The sequence below is a fragment of the Acipenser ruthenus genome, chromosome 14 (assembly GCF_902713425.1).
Source record: "Acipenser ruthenus chromosome 14, fAciRut3.2 maternal haplotype, whole genome shotgun sequence".
Lineage (NCBI taxonomy): Eukaryota > Metazoa > Chordata > Actinopteri > Acipenseriformes > Acipenseridae > Acipenser > Acipenser ruthenus.
In genome coordinates this window covers 32,319,491-32,336,562 of record NC_081202.1, presented here as the reverse complement: position 1 = coordinate 32,336,562, position 17,072 = coordinate 32,319,491, and the positions used below count along the sequence as shown (strand labels likewise).

At 39.2% G+C, this 17,072-nt stretch overlaps 1 protein-coding gene across 1 annotated transcript in view; it reads right to left on the bottom strand.

The window, feature by feature from the left end:
- The window catches only part of LOC117419959 (von Willebrand factor-like), a 62,091-nt gene extending 57,105 nt beyond the window's left edge, over positions 1 to 4,986 (bottom strand). The window contains exons 1-4 of the mRNA XM_058986390.1: positions 4,652 to 4,986; positions 1,034 to 1,088; positions 476 to 649; positions 119 to 221 (exon numbers count right to left, since the gene is read on the bottom strand). Coding sequence (XP_058842373.1) covers positions 119 to 221; positions 476 to 649; positions 1,034 to 1,088 — 332 coding nt within the window. The 5' untranslated portion in view covers positions 4,652 to 4,986. The remainder of the gene's footprint in view (positions 1 to 118; positions 222 to 475; positions 650 to 1,033; positions 1,089 to 4,651) is intronic.
- Between the last annotated feature and the right edge of the window lie 12,086 nt (positions 4,987 to 17,072).

The window sequence follows — 17,072 nt, the reverse complement described above, 5'->3', positions numbered from 1 at the left end:
AAGCAACTCAAAGCAGCTCAAAGCATCACAGCAACTCAAAGCAGCTCAAAGCCAGTTAAAGTTAGTAGGTTAGGTGTATCACTGAAATCTGCTAGGTTTTGTTCCAGTTTAGTTTCACCTTTTCTCCCCTTGAGTGATGGTGCCGTCCAAAAACAGATGGATTTCAAAGAACTCTCCCAGATAGACAGACACACTTTTTCTTTGCCCCTTTCGGAAGTCACCTACAAAGAGGAGAAACATAACATGGTAAAAAATATAAATCTACCAGCAATTCACGCTCAAGTATTGACAGTCTCAATATGCTCCCCTGACATGCAATAAATATTGGTTTTAGCATCAAGGCTCTTGGTTCACAGTCCAGACCATCTCCTGTTCTGAATCCAGTCACAGGTTGTAGGTGTACTGAGACATTGAAACAGAAAGATGATCCCTGCCTTGTCACACATGGTACAGCTCCTAGATAATGCACACTGACCCAGCAGCGAGAAGGAGCGTTTCTGACAGTCCCCTGCCAGCTTGTAGCTGCAGTCTCCTGGGAAATCGTAGAAATTCCCATCGAAAGTCTGGATGTGGTCCTTTCCGAAGAGACTGCATCGGCCTGTAAGGTCGTCGCCACCCTTTCCAGAAACCAGGGCTGAGCTGGGCCAGTCTGGATAGAGGAAACAGAGTTAAAAAAAGGAAAACTAGTCGAGCACACAAGTCTACAGGAGAACTACCCTAGGGTAACGAATATGTTGGATAGCACTAATCTTGGACTACCTAAAACAACCTAGTGCTAATTGCGGCCTATGAGATCCTGTGTGTTTTTACTGACAAATTAATTCCAGTGAAGTTCTCTTTCCTGTTGTGAAAGAGTTATAACCAGGGGCTAGATTATTATAGATTCTGTTGTGGTTTTAATGTTCCGAATGCTTTGTGGTTGACATTCTGGGTGTGAGAGCTACACTCTCAGTGCCATGAGAAGAGTAGCTGCTACTAATAGGATCCAGTGGGGGTGTGGCTTATAATGTATACAATGAAGTTAATCACCTACCTATTATCTGTAAGACCAAAGCCCACACCAGTACCCTCTGCATGTAGAATTCCATCTGAGGTAAGGCATATATTCAAAGGAAACAAAACACACAAAAATAAATGCAGGTAAATTCATTTTACTTTATAATAATACAGATATGATGGTAGCACTTTACAGGCCTCAGCCCTGCCACAAGAACACTTTACATTAAGTGTCTCTAATTACTGTGTATTTACATAGTAGTTACTTAATACATGCGTACTGGTCCAGTAGTTAAAGAAAAGGGCTTGCACCCAGGAGGTCCCTGGTTCAAATCCCACCTCAGCCAATGACTCATTGTGTGACCCTGAGCAAGTCACTTAACCTCCTTGTGCTCTGTCTTTCGGGTGAGATGTAATTGTAAGTGACTCTGCAGCTGATGCATAGTTCACACATCCTAGTCTCTGTAAGTCGCCTTGGATAAAGGCGTCTGCTAAATAAACAAATAATAATTACAATGTTATTATGCAGTCACAATGTACTTAATGTGTAAATTACTTTGCATGATATAATCCTAACGCTAACTGTAACTCTAACCCTAAACCTAAACCTAACTCTTGTCTGATAAAATTGTGTACTTACATACATTGTGCTCAAAGATTTACATACATTGTAACTATGCATAATAACATTGTAATTATGTGTACTTACACATCTATTTACTAAGTGACTACTATGTAAATCCACAGTAATTAGAGACACTTAATGTAAAGTGATCTTGTGGCAGGGCTGAGGCCTGCCCCTGTAAATAGTATGGTTTAGTTTGGAACTAAAAGAAATGTGTTTAATTGATATAGTTGAAAGGAATGTGCAGCAGGTGACCAGGTTTCAATTGAAGAATTGACACTCAACAATATATCTGCCCAGCACTCCCCTTCTCTTCAAAGCCACAGTGCCACTTTTAGTTGGAAGATTCATAAAATTCCTCAATCAAAAGATTAAAGGGCATAACGACACTCCTCCCATTATTCCTCCCATTCACTGCCACATCGCTGTTCAGATCTCACTTAATCATTGGTGTTGAATGACACCTCTTGATAAGCTGATAAAAATCAATAGAGAAATGGTTCTTAGGGTTTAAAATCTTTTTTTTCTGTGAACAAGGAGAACGAGGAGTTCAGAGGAGTCACCCTTATAAAAGTTCACCACAATATTTTCGCACGGTATTCTTGCAATTTTACCATGCATTTCCTGTGGCTATACGATGCATTTGCTATACAGTAGTTTACCTTATTTTTTGTAATATTTATTAATATGCTTTACCATACCTCGCAATTCTTTACAATGCTTGCCTGTGCTTTGCCATGCTTTCATTGTGCTTTATTACACTTTGCTGTGCTTTTGCTATTGGAAACTTCTATAAGGGGTACTTTACCATGGATTGTTTAATTTATTTATTTATTTATTTATTTATTTATTTATTTATATTTATATAGCGCCTTTGACCAAGGTGCTTTACAATTATTAAGCTAAACGGTACAATCAAAAGAAATGGCGGAAAGGAAGAAGGTACATTTATAGAGCAAGGGTGAGGAAGTAAAGAGTGGTGCTACTGTGAGAACAGAGGCTAGGGCAGGGCTGGGCAAGCAAGCAGGGTCCTGATCGGGGATTAGGGGCTAGGGCACACAGGGGCTAGGGCTAGGGTGAAAAGATGTGTTTTAAGGGAGGCGCGAAAACTGCGTAGTGTTGGTTGACTGTTTTATATGGAGTGGGAGTTTATTCCAATGAAGGGGAGCCAGGAGGGAAAAGGAACGGAAACGGGATTAGACACAGGGCGAGGGTGGGAACGAGAGGGACAACAGAGTTTGAGATCGTAAGGGACGGGAGGGAACATAGTAAGTGATAAGTGTAGCCAGATAGGGTGGGGCGAGACCATGGAGGGATTTATAGACTAGAGTAAGGAATTTAAATAAGCAGCGATAGAAAACAGGGAGCCAGTGTAGCTGAAGGAGAAGAGGGAAGGTATGAGAGGAGCGGGGGAGGTTGAATATGATACGGGCAGAGGCGTTTTGAATTTGCTGTAGTGGTGTGAAGGCATAGGAGGGAAGGCCAAGGAGGAGGGAGTTGCAGTAATCGAGGCGGGTGAAGATGAGAGCATGAACCAGGAGTTTAGTAGCAGAGAAAGAGATGGAGGGGTGTATTTTGCGGATGTTAAATAGGTGGGATCGGCAGGTGCGTGTAGTGGCCGAGATATGATCAGCAAGGGAAAGGGTAGCGTCAAAGATGACGCCGAGGTTGCGAGAAAAGGATTTCAGTTTTTGATGGGTTGATGAGGAGGTAATGGCGTGCCATCCAAGATTGGATAGCAGTCAGGCATGCAGTTATACGGGTGGAAAGGTCAAGGGTAAAGGAAGGAATATGCTATACCATACCTCTCTGTGCTTTACAATGCTTAAGTTAGTAGTTCTTTGAGATAGGATGGCCCTAATCTATGAAGGACCTTCTAAATTATTGCGGGCGCACAAACATTTGTTCCCGACAATTCGTCCCTGACAAACCGTCTCCCTGATAATTCGTCCCCATGACAATTCATCCCCACAACAATTCATCCCCATGACAGTTCATCTCCACAACAATTTCCCTATTACCAGATGCACATAATATAATAAAATGTGTGTATATTATGTATATCTATTATGTACATCTAGTATTATGTGCATCTAGTAATACAGACAAATTGTCGGGAGGGCGAATTGTCAGGGGGACAAATTGTTGGGGGGATGAATAGTCAGGGGGACGAATTGTTGGGGAGACATATTGTCGGGGGGACGAATGGTCGTGGGGGTGAATTGTCGGGGGTACGCATTGTCAGGGACGAATTGTCCTGGGACGAATTGTCCTGGGACAAATTGTCAGCGATGAATTGTCATGGACAATTAAAACCAATATAAGGACCTGAGCACTGGAGTAAGATGTTGAGAAAGATGAGTGTGAGAAAGCAGGCTGGTAGCTGCGTTCTGGACAAGCTGAAGCCTCTAAGTTTATAGGTAGTTACACCAACAAACAAGGAATTACAATAATCAAGACTAGAGGTTATGAATGCATGTATTTTAGTTTCTCATCCTAACTTGTATGCATTTTATATTTCATATCTTTCTAGCTGTCTACCTAAACCATGTGTTGATATTTGTAATATAAATATTTTCCCCTTATATGTGTAGGCTATGCGATCATTAATGAAAAAAAGAACAAAAGGATTTATTTGAACACTTTAAACTAATACACTCTTATTATTATTATTATTATTATTTTCTTACTCACCCACCCGGGGATTGTGAGAAGTGTTAATTAATGCATGAATGCATGTCTTATACAGTGCATGCGATCCACATTATTTGTTTAGTGGCAGGTATACCAGCAAACAAGGAATTGCCATGATAAAGACGTGACATTTAAACATGGTTACTCCTAAAGCATATACATTTTGGGTTAAATAGAACCGAACATCCATACAATGGATGCACTGGGGACTCTGATATTCTACATGTTCTGAAATAGCAGAAGGACTCGTCAGCAGACACTTCTCTCAGGGTAGAATACCTTCTCATAGGAGCATTTAGGGAACCACAAGGCAGACTTTTAAGAATCAAAGCTTACCTTAAACTTCAGTGAAATGTGTTCAGGTCTGCAGTAAAGCTTTCCTATAAGATGCTGCAGTAGTCCAGTCCCACTGACAGACAGCTTCAACCTGAGCAGGCCATGACTTTCCCTGCCAGTAGAATGAGCACGAATAGAACCAGACTGGCTTTGAGACAGTTTATATAAGCCAGGAAGTTCTGCTCAATAGTGGGGAAGAGGTATAATTGCAGTGTTGGATCCTGGAGCTGTCGGAGACCCTGGCTAGTTAATTGCCAGAAGCAAAACAATGGTAGGAAATGGGACAACAAAAACAGACTGACAGATTTCTCTTTGCTGAAAAAGAAAAGGGAAATATTTTCAATTCCTAGCACGATAATAAGCTTTTAAAAAACAGCAGGGCGGTCCCCAATGGCATGTGAAGTACAGAATAATCATACTCTAATCTGTACCGACAGTCTAGAGCTGCAACAAGGTCATTCTCATTAGGATTTTCATTACTACTGTACTGTTGCTGCTACAAATCATATTCAATATATATGTGGTCCTATAACACAGAACTTTAAGAACTGTTTTGAGGAATGTTTTAAGGACTGTTTTTAAGGACTGTTTTGAGGAATGTTTATAAGAATTCTATAGCGTTGAAAAAATGAGAATGAACTGCTAATCATCTTACTGTAACTAGATTTGGTTTCTTTTACAAAATACCTATTTTCCTGTCTGGCAACACATAATATACTGCATATACAGCAGTGTGGAGTAGTGGTTAGGGCTCTGGACTCTTGACTGGAGGGTCGTGGGTTCAATCCCTGGTAGGGGACACTGCTGCTGTACCCTTGAGCAAGGTACTTTACCTAGATTGCTCCAGTAAAAACCCAACTGTATAAATGGGTAATTGTATGTAAAAATAATGTGGTATCTTGTAACAATTGTAAGTCGCCCTGGATAAGGGCGTCTGCTAAGAAATAAATAATAATAATAATAATAATATGAACAATTCTGGCTTGTGAGTCTGGATTTAAGAAAATAATAATATATAGAGGGGTGGCTAAGTATCATAAGTGATGCAGAAATGGGCAGGGTTAAAACTGTTGAAAACAGAGTTCTTGAACTTGACAATGAATACCTCAGGGAAACAAGGGTTTTCAATATAGTATCAGTTTCATTGTTTTCTGTTTCTAATTCAAAGTATGCAATCCAGCAGAACCAGTCCCTAACATAGTCTCTTGTGTACACTCTTTTTTTTCCCCAAAAGAGCCAACTTCCCAGCGTTTCAGTATGTTTAAATGCCTTTGTCAAGGGAAAGTGTGTTTGAACACAAACAGTGGAGTTACTTGTAGGCTTTTGATGCCATGGTAACTATACTCACTTATTTCTATTTAAATTTATTAATGTGTTGTGATGTCATTTACTACAGAGTTAATGATGTAACGGTCTACTTTTCCGTTCTATGTATTGTACATTATCTTATTTGATTTCTTAAACTAAAAATTGCAGGCCATTCATGTTTTGCTCATTTTTTTGGAAAGTGTTGAATTATTGGTTCAATTACTTTTTTTATTTCTTATGTTTGAGAGGTGATTCTATTTTCTTTTATATAATGATGTACCTGTCTCTCCTACATATTTTATTTTGTTACATTTTTAGCAACATATACCATAAACAAGGTGGCTAGTTTCTTATGACTGAATATTTATTTTCTGTATTTGCAATTTCACTTTCATTTTTACAAATATATTTGCACACTTTGCATGTTATTATTTATTTCTTAGCAGACGCCCTTATCCAGGGCGACTTGCAATCGTAAGCAAATACATTTCAAGTGTTACAATACAAGTAATACAATAAGAGCAAAAAATACAATAACTTTTGTTCAAGCAAAGTACAAGTGTGTGTGGCAGGATGACAGAGGTTTGAGGCTCAGAGACAGTGGAAGGGGCAAAATAATGATCTTTATTCAACAAAAAATAATCAAATAAACAGGCACAAGGGCCAACAAAAAGGTTCAAACAAAATACAGAAATGTAGGCATTAGCCTTCACTACAGTTTCTTTTTTCAAAACTAAACAGCACAGCACACCAACAAACAAACTCACCCAAAACTCCTCTCCCTAACAAAGGGTTTCACCTGCCTTTTATAGTCTGTGGCTGGAGCCCAATTAACTAATAATTAACAATTAAACACTTAAGGCTCCAGCCACATTCTCACATGCATTTTTACAGGGAGGAATTTAACCCCCTCCCTGCCAATCCAAAACAAACAAGAATTCTAAGAAAAACAACAGTAACAATAACAATAATAAACACAAATTTATAGGGGCGAGCTAGCACCCCATCACAGTGTGACAAACCACAATTCAATAATACAGCAGATAATAGTGATAGTTACATCAGGATATGATTAAATAGTGATAGTTACATCAGGATATGATTAAATACAAAATACTACAGGTTAAACACTTGGCAGATTACAGTATTCTGAAGTACAGGATTAAATGCAGTAAAATAGGGGGCAGATAAGAGCAAAATAAAGCACATTTAAATGAAAGGTGATAGTGTCCCAGGATACAAACAGAGTTGTTCTACAGGTGCTGTCTGAAGAGGTGAGTCTTAAGGAAGCGCCGGAATGTGGTCAGGGACTGGGCAGTCCTGACATCTGTAGGAAGGTCATTCCACCACTGCGGGGCGAGGGTGGAGAAGGAGCAGGCTCTGGAGGCAGGGGAGCGTAGAGGAGGTAGAGCCAGTCTTCTAGTGCAGGAGGAGCGGAGAGGTCGAGTGGGGGTGTAGGGAGAGATGAGGGTCTGGAGGTAGCTGGGTGCAGTCTGGTCAAGGCATCTGTAGGCTAGTACAAGAGTCTTGAACTGGATGCGAGCTGTGATCGGGAGCTAGTGGAGTGAGCAGAGTAGTGGAGTAGCGTGGGGGAAGCGAGGCAGAGAGAACACCAGGCGGGCAGCAGAGTTCTCGTTGAGCTGGAGCGGACGGGTGGCGGACGCAGGGAGGCCAGCCAGGAGGGAGTTGCAGTAGTCTAGGCGGGAGAGTACCAGGGCCTGGACCAGGAGCTGGGTAGCGTAGTTGGTGAGGAAGGGTCGGATTCTTCGGATGTTGCTCAGGAAGAATCGGCAAGTGCTTGCCAGAGTGGAGATGTGCTGGGAATAAGAGAGGCAGGGGTCCAGGGTGCCTCCGAGGTCCTTAGCGGAGGAAGAGGGAGAGAGTGTGGTAGATTCCAGAGGAACAGAGATAGAGAGATCAGAGGAGGGGGAGGAGGAGGGAAAGAAAAGGAGGTCAGATTTAGAGAGGTTGAGTTTGAGGTGATGCGAGTGCATCCAGGAGGAAATAGCAGACAGACAGGTAGAGATACGGGAGGAGATGGTGGAGTCAGAGGTGGGGAAGGAGAGGAAAATCTGAGCATCATCAGCATAGAAATGGTATGTGCTCTTAGATGTCTGAGGAACACAAACCCTTTGTTTCAGCGAGTGCAAACTCAAACTCATGAACTACCTGGTGGTCAAACAGCCTCACTGACTAATGACTTGTGAGTAATTAGCCTAGCCTGTCTGCACAGTGCTTTCAGATACAGGAGCTCTTTATACAGTGTTGAAGGGATGCCGTCTTTAGCACTTTGCCAAATGTCCTGCCCTTTGAAAATGTTACTGTGACATAAAGGGAAACAATCCAAAGGCTTGCGGGACTCTTACATATGAGGGCGGTTTGCAAAAAGGTTCCAGTAAGCCAGGGCTGGTTGTTTTTTGAAGGGAGCACATAGAATAAAGATATCTTACAGTAGGCATATTCTGTATACACTCCTAAAACCCACTATAGCCTAAAGGGAAACCACACACTTTTTAGTTTTTAATGAGTAAATCATGGCTTTTTTAATGTTCTCTTTTCTGGTTTGGTTATAAAAGGCTTTATTTTCGCACATGCACATACACGATAGATGGGCTGCAGTGAATTACAAGGCTGTAATTGCATCAAGGGGTTCTGGTGATACCATAAACCACAAGAACGACGCTCAAGTGCTTCATGATGAATTCACCAGAACCCAGAGATGCAATTAGAACCTGAAGTGATTCACTGCAGTCCCATTAGTTATTGTCTGTAATCTATAATCCCACAACTTTAAAGGTTTATATCAAAGTCAGTTTTCTTTGCTGTGTTTTTGTTTTCATGGTCTTTGATGAATGATTCTCTGGCTTCTAGTGTGGACATTTCAAAACGGGACACTTTCAGTGCTTGGGATTATTGTAATAAAAACGACAGTCAGCAGTTTCAAAGACAAACAAAATGGCGATGTGTCATTATTAAAGAAGTTTAATCAATTAAATGATAAATGTTTCGACTAGTAGTCTTTATGTAGGCATTGAAAAATAATTAAAATCGAAACTTTTGTCATTGAATTTATTAAAAAATACTAAAAGAAACTTACATTTAATGACAAATATTTCAACTAGAAGTCGAAGACATTGAAAGGCAATTCAAATCGAAACATGTGTCATTGAATGTATTAAGCTATTTCGAAGTGTAATTAGAGACACAATGTAAAGTGTTATTTTGTAGTCCTTCATAGTATAACCCAAGCTCAGCCCCATAGTTCACAATAACAAGCCCATAGACTATGTTATTTTTCTGTTGACTGAGACAAATACAAAGTTGTGCTTTCAGTGCTTTGGGGGTTGGCTGCTGGAAATTCAGATCACGATGAAGCTGACATTTATTTATTTATTGTTTGTCAAGGGCAGGCATTTGCAAAATGTGCAGAGATGGAGAGTGGTTTGTGGCAGTGTGCCCCCGTCCCTCCTTGTTGAGATTTTGGATATCTGGAGAGCACAGTACAGCTAGGCAGAGCCAGGCGATTCTGTCTCTCCCCCCAACTGAGGAACAACACAGCGCAGCACAAACACAGCGCAGCACAAACACAGACACAGACAGCATTCTGTTACTGCTTTATAATGCTCGCCTGTCCTTGTCTGAATGAATGATCTGTTTAATCAGAGTAGCTTTAGCCAAACAACCTTTGACACTCAAAATGCTGGTCTTGTGATTGGTGCGGAGGTACAGTATGCAGAGGCTCTGGAATGGATATTTCAAATTTCTTTAAATTCTTGACTCTTCAAATACTGTAAAAGTGATGTTTTAACCTTTTCGGTGATTGGACACCTTGTCACGTTACAGTGCAGGGATGGAAAAAAGACTCCCATTGCAGAGCAGTTTGATCCATTCCTGGTTTTACTAGGAGTTTAATAAGACACACATGAGCTTGTTACCTATACACTGTGGCTAATCAAGCTCATATTAAAAACTCTTATATAAGTCTTATTTCCATCCCTGCAGTCTTCCAAATATATCGATCACAAGTGACCTTGATATGCTTTATGTTTTTAATGATACGACCAGTGGACTTTAGATAACCATCAACAAGAAATTTATACATTTTAGGCTTTGGTTTCTGGTTTTATATTGAGGTGACATAAAAGCATCTGCAGGGCTATATTTGCAGAATGGACAGTAACATTTAGGCTTAACTTTTGCGGTTAACAAAATTAGAGTAAGTTATCTTAACAATATAGTTAAAGAGAAAATTCAAACAACAGATAGATGCCAGTTAAAAATGCTACAGAAAATTACAAAGTAGCCTGTCCTGAAATGAGGACAATGGCAAATAATGGGTTAATATCACTTTGGGACTTAAAAGCATATGATTTGAAGGTTTACAAATGTCTTTACAGTACTGAAATGTTCCTAGTGTAAAGTAGCATGCAGAACATTAATGTGTGTCTGTTTCAAGCTTCCTTGTGTTGGTATTATTACAATGTTATGCATGCACAGTATAGTAGATCTTATATTGAAAAGAGAGTGTATTAACCTCTGTTGTAACCAATGCGATGCCTCATCTATATTTCCAGCTCCACAGCGATACATGCCTACAGGTTAAGTCAGTGCCGTCCATTGGCACCATTTTTGCTGTATTTAAATTGGCAGTGATAAGGTTAGGAGCTTTAAGAGCAAGCCATATGGTATGACATCAGAGTGTTTGTTTATCTCTGTTCAGTGCCTGATCAAAAATAGCCTGCCAATTGACAGACATTGACAGATGACATAAGCAGACAGACAATCATGATGTCATCCAAGCGTGATGCCACCAACTGCGCATGGCAAAAGCCTGTTAAAGACATGACCAGATGACCAGATCATTACAGACAAACAGCAGACAAGCCCGTTGCAAAGGAAACATTCAAGTTGTGTGTCAGTCATGTACAGCAGATACTTTTTAAAATGTATTTCTGGTGCATTGCATTTTTTTCCTTGCATGGCTATTCTTGTTTTTACAATCAGTAATATTCATATTCAATTAATTCAATTTACATTTCAAAACACTAAATAAAAAAATTAAAAATAATTTTAAAAAAATATATATATCTATATATATAGTGATGATGTGACCCCGAGGTGTAGTAGGTCTTGTAGTGAAACACAGGTAGGAGACTTGAATTGCAGTTCAACAACACTCTTGGTGTTCTTTATTTATTTATTTTAATTCATTATAATAAAACAAACAAACAAAACAAAAGCCTAACTCCAGCAAGGAGTGCTAACTTAACTTTTGTAAGGAAGCCCTGCCTAACCACGGGACAGCTAGCCGTTTACCCGTAACAAAAACAAATATTAAACTTAATTTCTTCAATAACGCGTTTCTTCTCTTCGGTTTTTCTCTCCAGCTCCCCCCCCCCCACATGAACCCTTCTTCCATACACCTCTCTTAGACGGGTTGAACCTGTCCCTTTTTAAAGGGCTTGTAATTACGTGATTTAAGTCCACCTGCCAACAATAAATCAATTAAGGGGCAAGACCTCTAGTGGTTGTACAGTGAAATCACAGGGCATAAGCTCTTTCCATCCTCAAGCTTATACAGTGCCCTTGAATGACTTTATTATAATATTGTGTGTATATATATATATATATATATATATATATATATATATATATATATATATATATATATACACATACACAATATGTTTACAAGGTCTGCTGTCTGGTGAATTTTACAGCTTTGGAAGAACAGGTTCAACTATGAAAAAACTCAGAAATTACAAATCTTACTTAGTAGTACCAGTCAGAACCTGGACTTGAATTTATAACAAAATAGAATATACTGACGGTGATGTGTCACTGTCAATTTCTTGACTTAAATGCCACACAAAATATTTAGCCTGAATGTATTATTATTATTATTATTTTTATTATTATTATTATTATTATTATTATTATTGCTGTAAACTATTGCAATTGGGCACTGTAATTCACTATTTCTATAAATGTATATCTTGTAACTAAATAAAAACATAACTAAATACATTTCTGAATAGCCAGTCTTTGCTCAGAAGGGTCCCTCACTGTATTCCAAAGGACGGAAAACTTCCCTACTGTAAATGACAGCACTGAAGCTTGCAAACAGCCAAATAGTGTTTTGTGCAATGCTCTTTCAAGCCCTGACTGGTGCCTCTAATAAATAAGACAAGAGGCGTATTGTTCCTATGCGGGCTGTCCATGTGTCCATGTCCATGTACTAGGGAGAGATAGGAAAAACATGCACATTTCTTGGCAAAAATAAAATTACACCCCCGCTAAATTCTTTAATTCTGCTTTAAATTCTACGGTACTTTAAGAACAAAACCCCAACATATTGAAAAATAACTTGTGTAATTACAGTTGAGGAATCTTTGGCCTCAAACGTCAAAACATGTTTGCATTCACTTGTACAACAATACAGCTGAGCAAGGCTGTTTGTACCGTGTTTTGTATGTCATTAGCAGGTATAAGGCTGTTTGTACCGTGTTTTGTATGTCATTAGCAGGGACAAGGCTGTTTGTGCAGTGTTCTGTATGTCATTAGCAGGTACAAGGCTGTTTGTGCAGTGTTCTGTATGTCATTAGCAGGTACAAGGCTGTTTGTGCAGTGTTCTGTATGTCATTAGCAGGTACAAGGCTGTTTGTGGCGTGTTCTGTAGTCATTAGCAGGTATAAGGCTGTTTGTACCGTGTTCTGTATGTCATTAGCAGGTACGAGGCTGTTTGTGGCGTGTATATCATTAGCCTTCTTTAATCCACTCCGAATCTTCTGTTTAGCCCCTGTGGATGAGCTGGTGAGTAGTATATTGTATGCCCTGGGTTCTTGTTAGTAGAAGGACAGTCTCATTTAAACATGCTGCAATGAATGAATGTTGATGCGTTAATCAGGAGTGAGCGTTAATGTTTGTTATTTCACTTTGACTCCAGGGAAGGCTGTTTGCCTTATTAGTACAAGTTCACTTGCTGTGCAGTCTGTGAGTGTGTGTGTGTCTGTGCTTGATTCCATGTTTTACTACAGTGACTCATTCAGGACAGTGGAGAAAATGTAATAGAAATGTGGTTAACACTTTACATTAAGTGGCTCTTTATGAATTTCATAGTAGTTACTTAGTAAATACATGTGTACTTACACGTAATTACAAGGTTATCGTGTATAGTTACACTGTACTTAACATGTAAATATTTTTTAACAATATATGTACACAATTGTATCAGATAAGGGTTAGGGTTAGGTTTACAGTTAGGGAAAGGGCTATGGTTAGGGTTATATCATGCAAACAATATAGCACATTGGAACTATACATAATAACATTGTAATTATGTGCAAGTATACATGTATTTATAAACTAACTGCTATGTAATAACACAGTAAAGAGAGACACCTTATATAAAGTGTTACCGAAATGTATCACGTTGAGATCACAAGATAAATGAACTCAGGATCTCGACATTTCAACCATTATACCAAGATCCTCAGATAATCTATCTTCTGTTCTCAGAATAAGCCTTTTCCTTTCCCCCGAATAAAGAAGACACCCTGTGACAGAGCAAGAATGAATCTTGGTTATAAATCTCCCTCCCGACCTGTGAGGGCGCTGTGTAAAGGAAACAGTATCCCCCAGACTGGATGGTCTGACAATTAATTCCAGAGAAAGGTGGAAGTCGGCCATCTAGAAAGGGGGCGGAGCCATGGTACACCAAGTCATCGCCCCAGACGGGAACCGTGGCAACCGCGGATTGGAGGAGAAACAGCTGCACTCGCTAACCAAGGGGGCTTGGCGAACAGTACAAAAGGGGGCGTGGCTAAGCAATATATTCCTTTGTTATGATGGGAAAATAAAAAATTTACGCATTGCATCACTTCTACACCTACGCACGGCAAACCACTTTGCCACAACCCCTTCTTTAAATACTGTGTATGCTGAAGATGTTAATGAGCAACCATCTCATGTGTTCAATGATGCTGCCAATACTGTGACAGCAGTCTCGATGTGAGACAGTGTGCTTGATTCTTGTAGCAGTCTTGGCTGTCACCATTGCAGAAACTCCTATTTTGGGATGAAATTAAAATATCTCAGCCAGGCGGTATTCAGCATTGGTTGTAAATGGATGCTATATTTGAGGGTAAAATCGTCCATGCATACAGTTACATGCACATTTATTAGAACACCTCAAGATTTGTCTTTTATTTCCATTATATACATACCTGCATGAAAACCCCTGGTTGTGAGAATTTCAGTAATCAGTAATCAGGTGTCAGTAATCAGTAATATACTGTAGAAACAATAGGCACTCCTGTGAAAATGTTAGACCACTTTGTGCTTTAAATAAACCTAATTTCCATGGACAACCAACTCAAGTCGACTCAAGTGCACTCAAATTGGTCTGAATTCTCCCAGAACTCGAGTTGATGGACAAAAGGAGTGAGTTGGGCAGGAAATACTTGTGAGCTATACAGTAGGTCAAGACGTGCATTCACCGCAGACGGTATTACAATCAAATTGTCAATGATTTAGAGATAAATCTAGATATTCTTTTGCATTTCTTTCACGCAGCACATATACTTCTGGCAGACTGGTATGCAGAACAGGGAAAGAAGCGCTGGACAAGGGAAATATTGTGTTAGATGTCAAAGTGGATATGAGAATGGCAGTGATGAAGCCAATTTGCTTGAAAATATAAACAGTAGACTGGATACTTCTATCAAAGCATTAAAAAAATCTGGAATTCACCAGATCCTATCAGAAACCCAGAGTAGGACTGCTACTGTAGTAGGACTGTTCTTTTTTATGTTAAGCGTTTTTTTTGTTTGTTTTTACAAGGGTTTAATTAAGTAACAGCCAAAATTGTTTATGCCAGACTTGTTAGAAAGTCTGTAACAAAATGTTGATTGTTATTGTCAATATGTTGTAGATATTACTAAAGACACCCACCGTGCAGGTATTGCAAAGTCCATAAACAAAACAAAATGTTGTTTTCATTTTACCAGTGCTTTCTAGTCTAACTGATTAGAAGGCCTTCTTTGTTGTTCTCCAAGTTGCTGCAGTGACATTGGAGATGCTGATTTTCGCAAAATCATTTAATTCCATTTCTCATCTAACATCATGGCTGACAGTGATTTGGGATGCTGTTTGAGCATTGTGATGATTTTTTTTTTTAGACAGAAAAGTTCCAAACAGTAGTTACATCACATGTTTCGTACAAGTTTATTGTATTTTGCCATTATTTCATGTACAGTTGTAATTTGTGAGCTATGGCCAAAAGTTTTGCTTCTCCCTATATAATTAAATAATTTTGCTTTGAATGAAGCCTGTGGAATAATGCTACGTTAAGATATTGAATTACATACCGTGACTTTGTAGTTTTCCATACTTAACGAAAAACAGACAATTTAAAAATGTGACATTTTGAAATCCAACATGCCTTAAATACTACTGTAGAACTATTATGGCTTCCGGTAGACTTTTGCGATATCGTTCTGTAGTTTCTTTGATTACATGATGTTAAATAAAACATCTAAATTATGTTAATCCAGTTTTCTTTATTTTTTAATTATGTCTGAATCCAAAAAAAAATGTAGGCGATGCAAAACTTTTGGCCATAGCTGTACCTGCGGGGCTCCGAATGTTTCACCCTGTGGAACTGCTCCTCGAGCAGACCGGGCTGTTCGACCGAACAAGCAGAACACGCTCCACGACAAGAAGGTGGAACGGTTTCGCCAAATCAGGTTGTCCAGTTCTGTTCGGTCTGTATGGATCACAAAATTACTCCTTATCACACCTCCCAGCAGAGCAATCACATGACCTTAACATTGACCTATTGCCAAAGTGCTCGCTCTGTGTCCTGCCTCCAGATAGATAATCTGCCAACTGTGATTCGCAAATTTGTGCTTTGATTGACAGTCTGCCAATACTACCTTGCTACGGTTCTTTATCTAATCCCAGATAAGTAGACGGCACCTATATATTTTTTACGTCTAGTCATTAAAGTGGGCTCAGAAAAAAAAGAAATGGGCTCGGGGCTGGGCCCCCCCAAAGACTGGACCTGGGTGCAGGCCTTGACTGCTACGATAGTTTTTAGAATGTTCGGGGTGAAGTTTCCTAACTTGACCTTTCTATAAACCTTGTACAGCTGATTCAAATTGAGTGACACCATGGTTACAGAACTCTGGCCAGTTTGAATTGTAACTGCAGTTCTAACAGAACTGTGTAACTGCTCAGCTCTGCAGCGTCTTCAGTTAACAGCAAAGCAAAGGGTCTTATATTTTTATTATGTAGAGTTTCAACTATTGAAAAGCTACAGTTTACACTTCTGCACATTATCTGTGATTTGAGGATAGCAAAAGCAATTGAAGGACTACACACACACACACTTGCTATTTAATTATCCAGTAATTTCTGGTTTAAAGGAGTGGCAAGGCTTTTAATCTATTTTCTTACCTGTAGTGAGCTGAACACCCCCTGCCAGTGATTCATGGGACTCTTATATGAGCTGCAGTGAAAGTACTAAACTCTGTGTGCATCCATTTGGAACTTAATTTGAATTCACATCTTATTATTTTGAATTAGGAAGTACAGAAAAAAAGGAGCTGGCAACGTCGATTCTACAGGCTCAGTTTCTGCCAGATGAATTGTGAAGAGAATAATTATTCAAGTGAATGCAACAACAGTTAAATATTTTGAATCACTATTTGCAAATGCAGAGGAAATGGGCCTGTGGGAAACACTTATTGTGGTATATTCGTATTAGCACTTTGAAGCATAGCCCTGAGGTAGATTAACCCGCAGATATGTAATCTTTCAATGAAAGAGAATGGTCATATTAAGAAGCTGAACTGATGACGTTGAAAATACCTGTTTTGCTTTGGTTAAAGCGTGCTTTAAATAACCGATGTATAAATAATACATGTAAAACAAGTAGTCGATTTTTGACAGTGCCGTTTACAGAACATAATAATAATAATAATAATAATAATAATAATAATAATAATAATAATAATAATAATAATAATAATAGCGTTTCCATTATAACCCCAGAAAATTAGACATTATGAAGAATTCTCAGAGGACTGCTTGTCTGTCTTGGCCGGGCCAT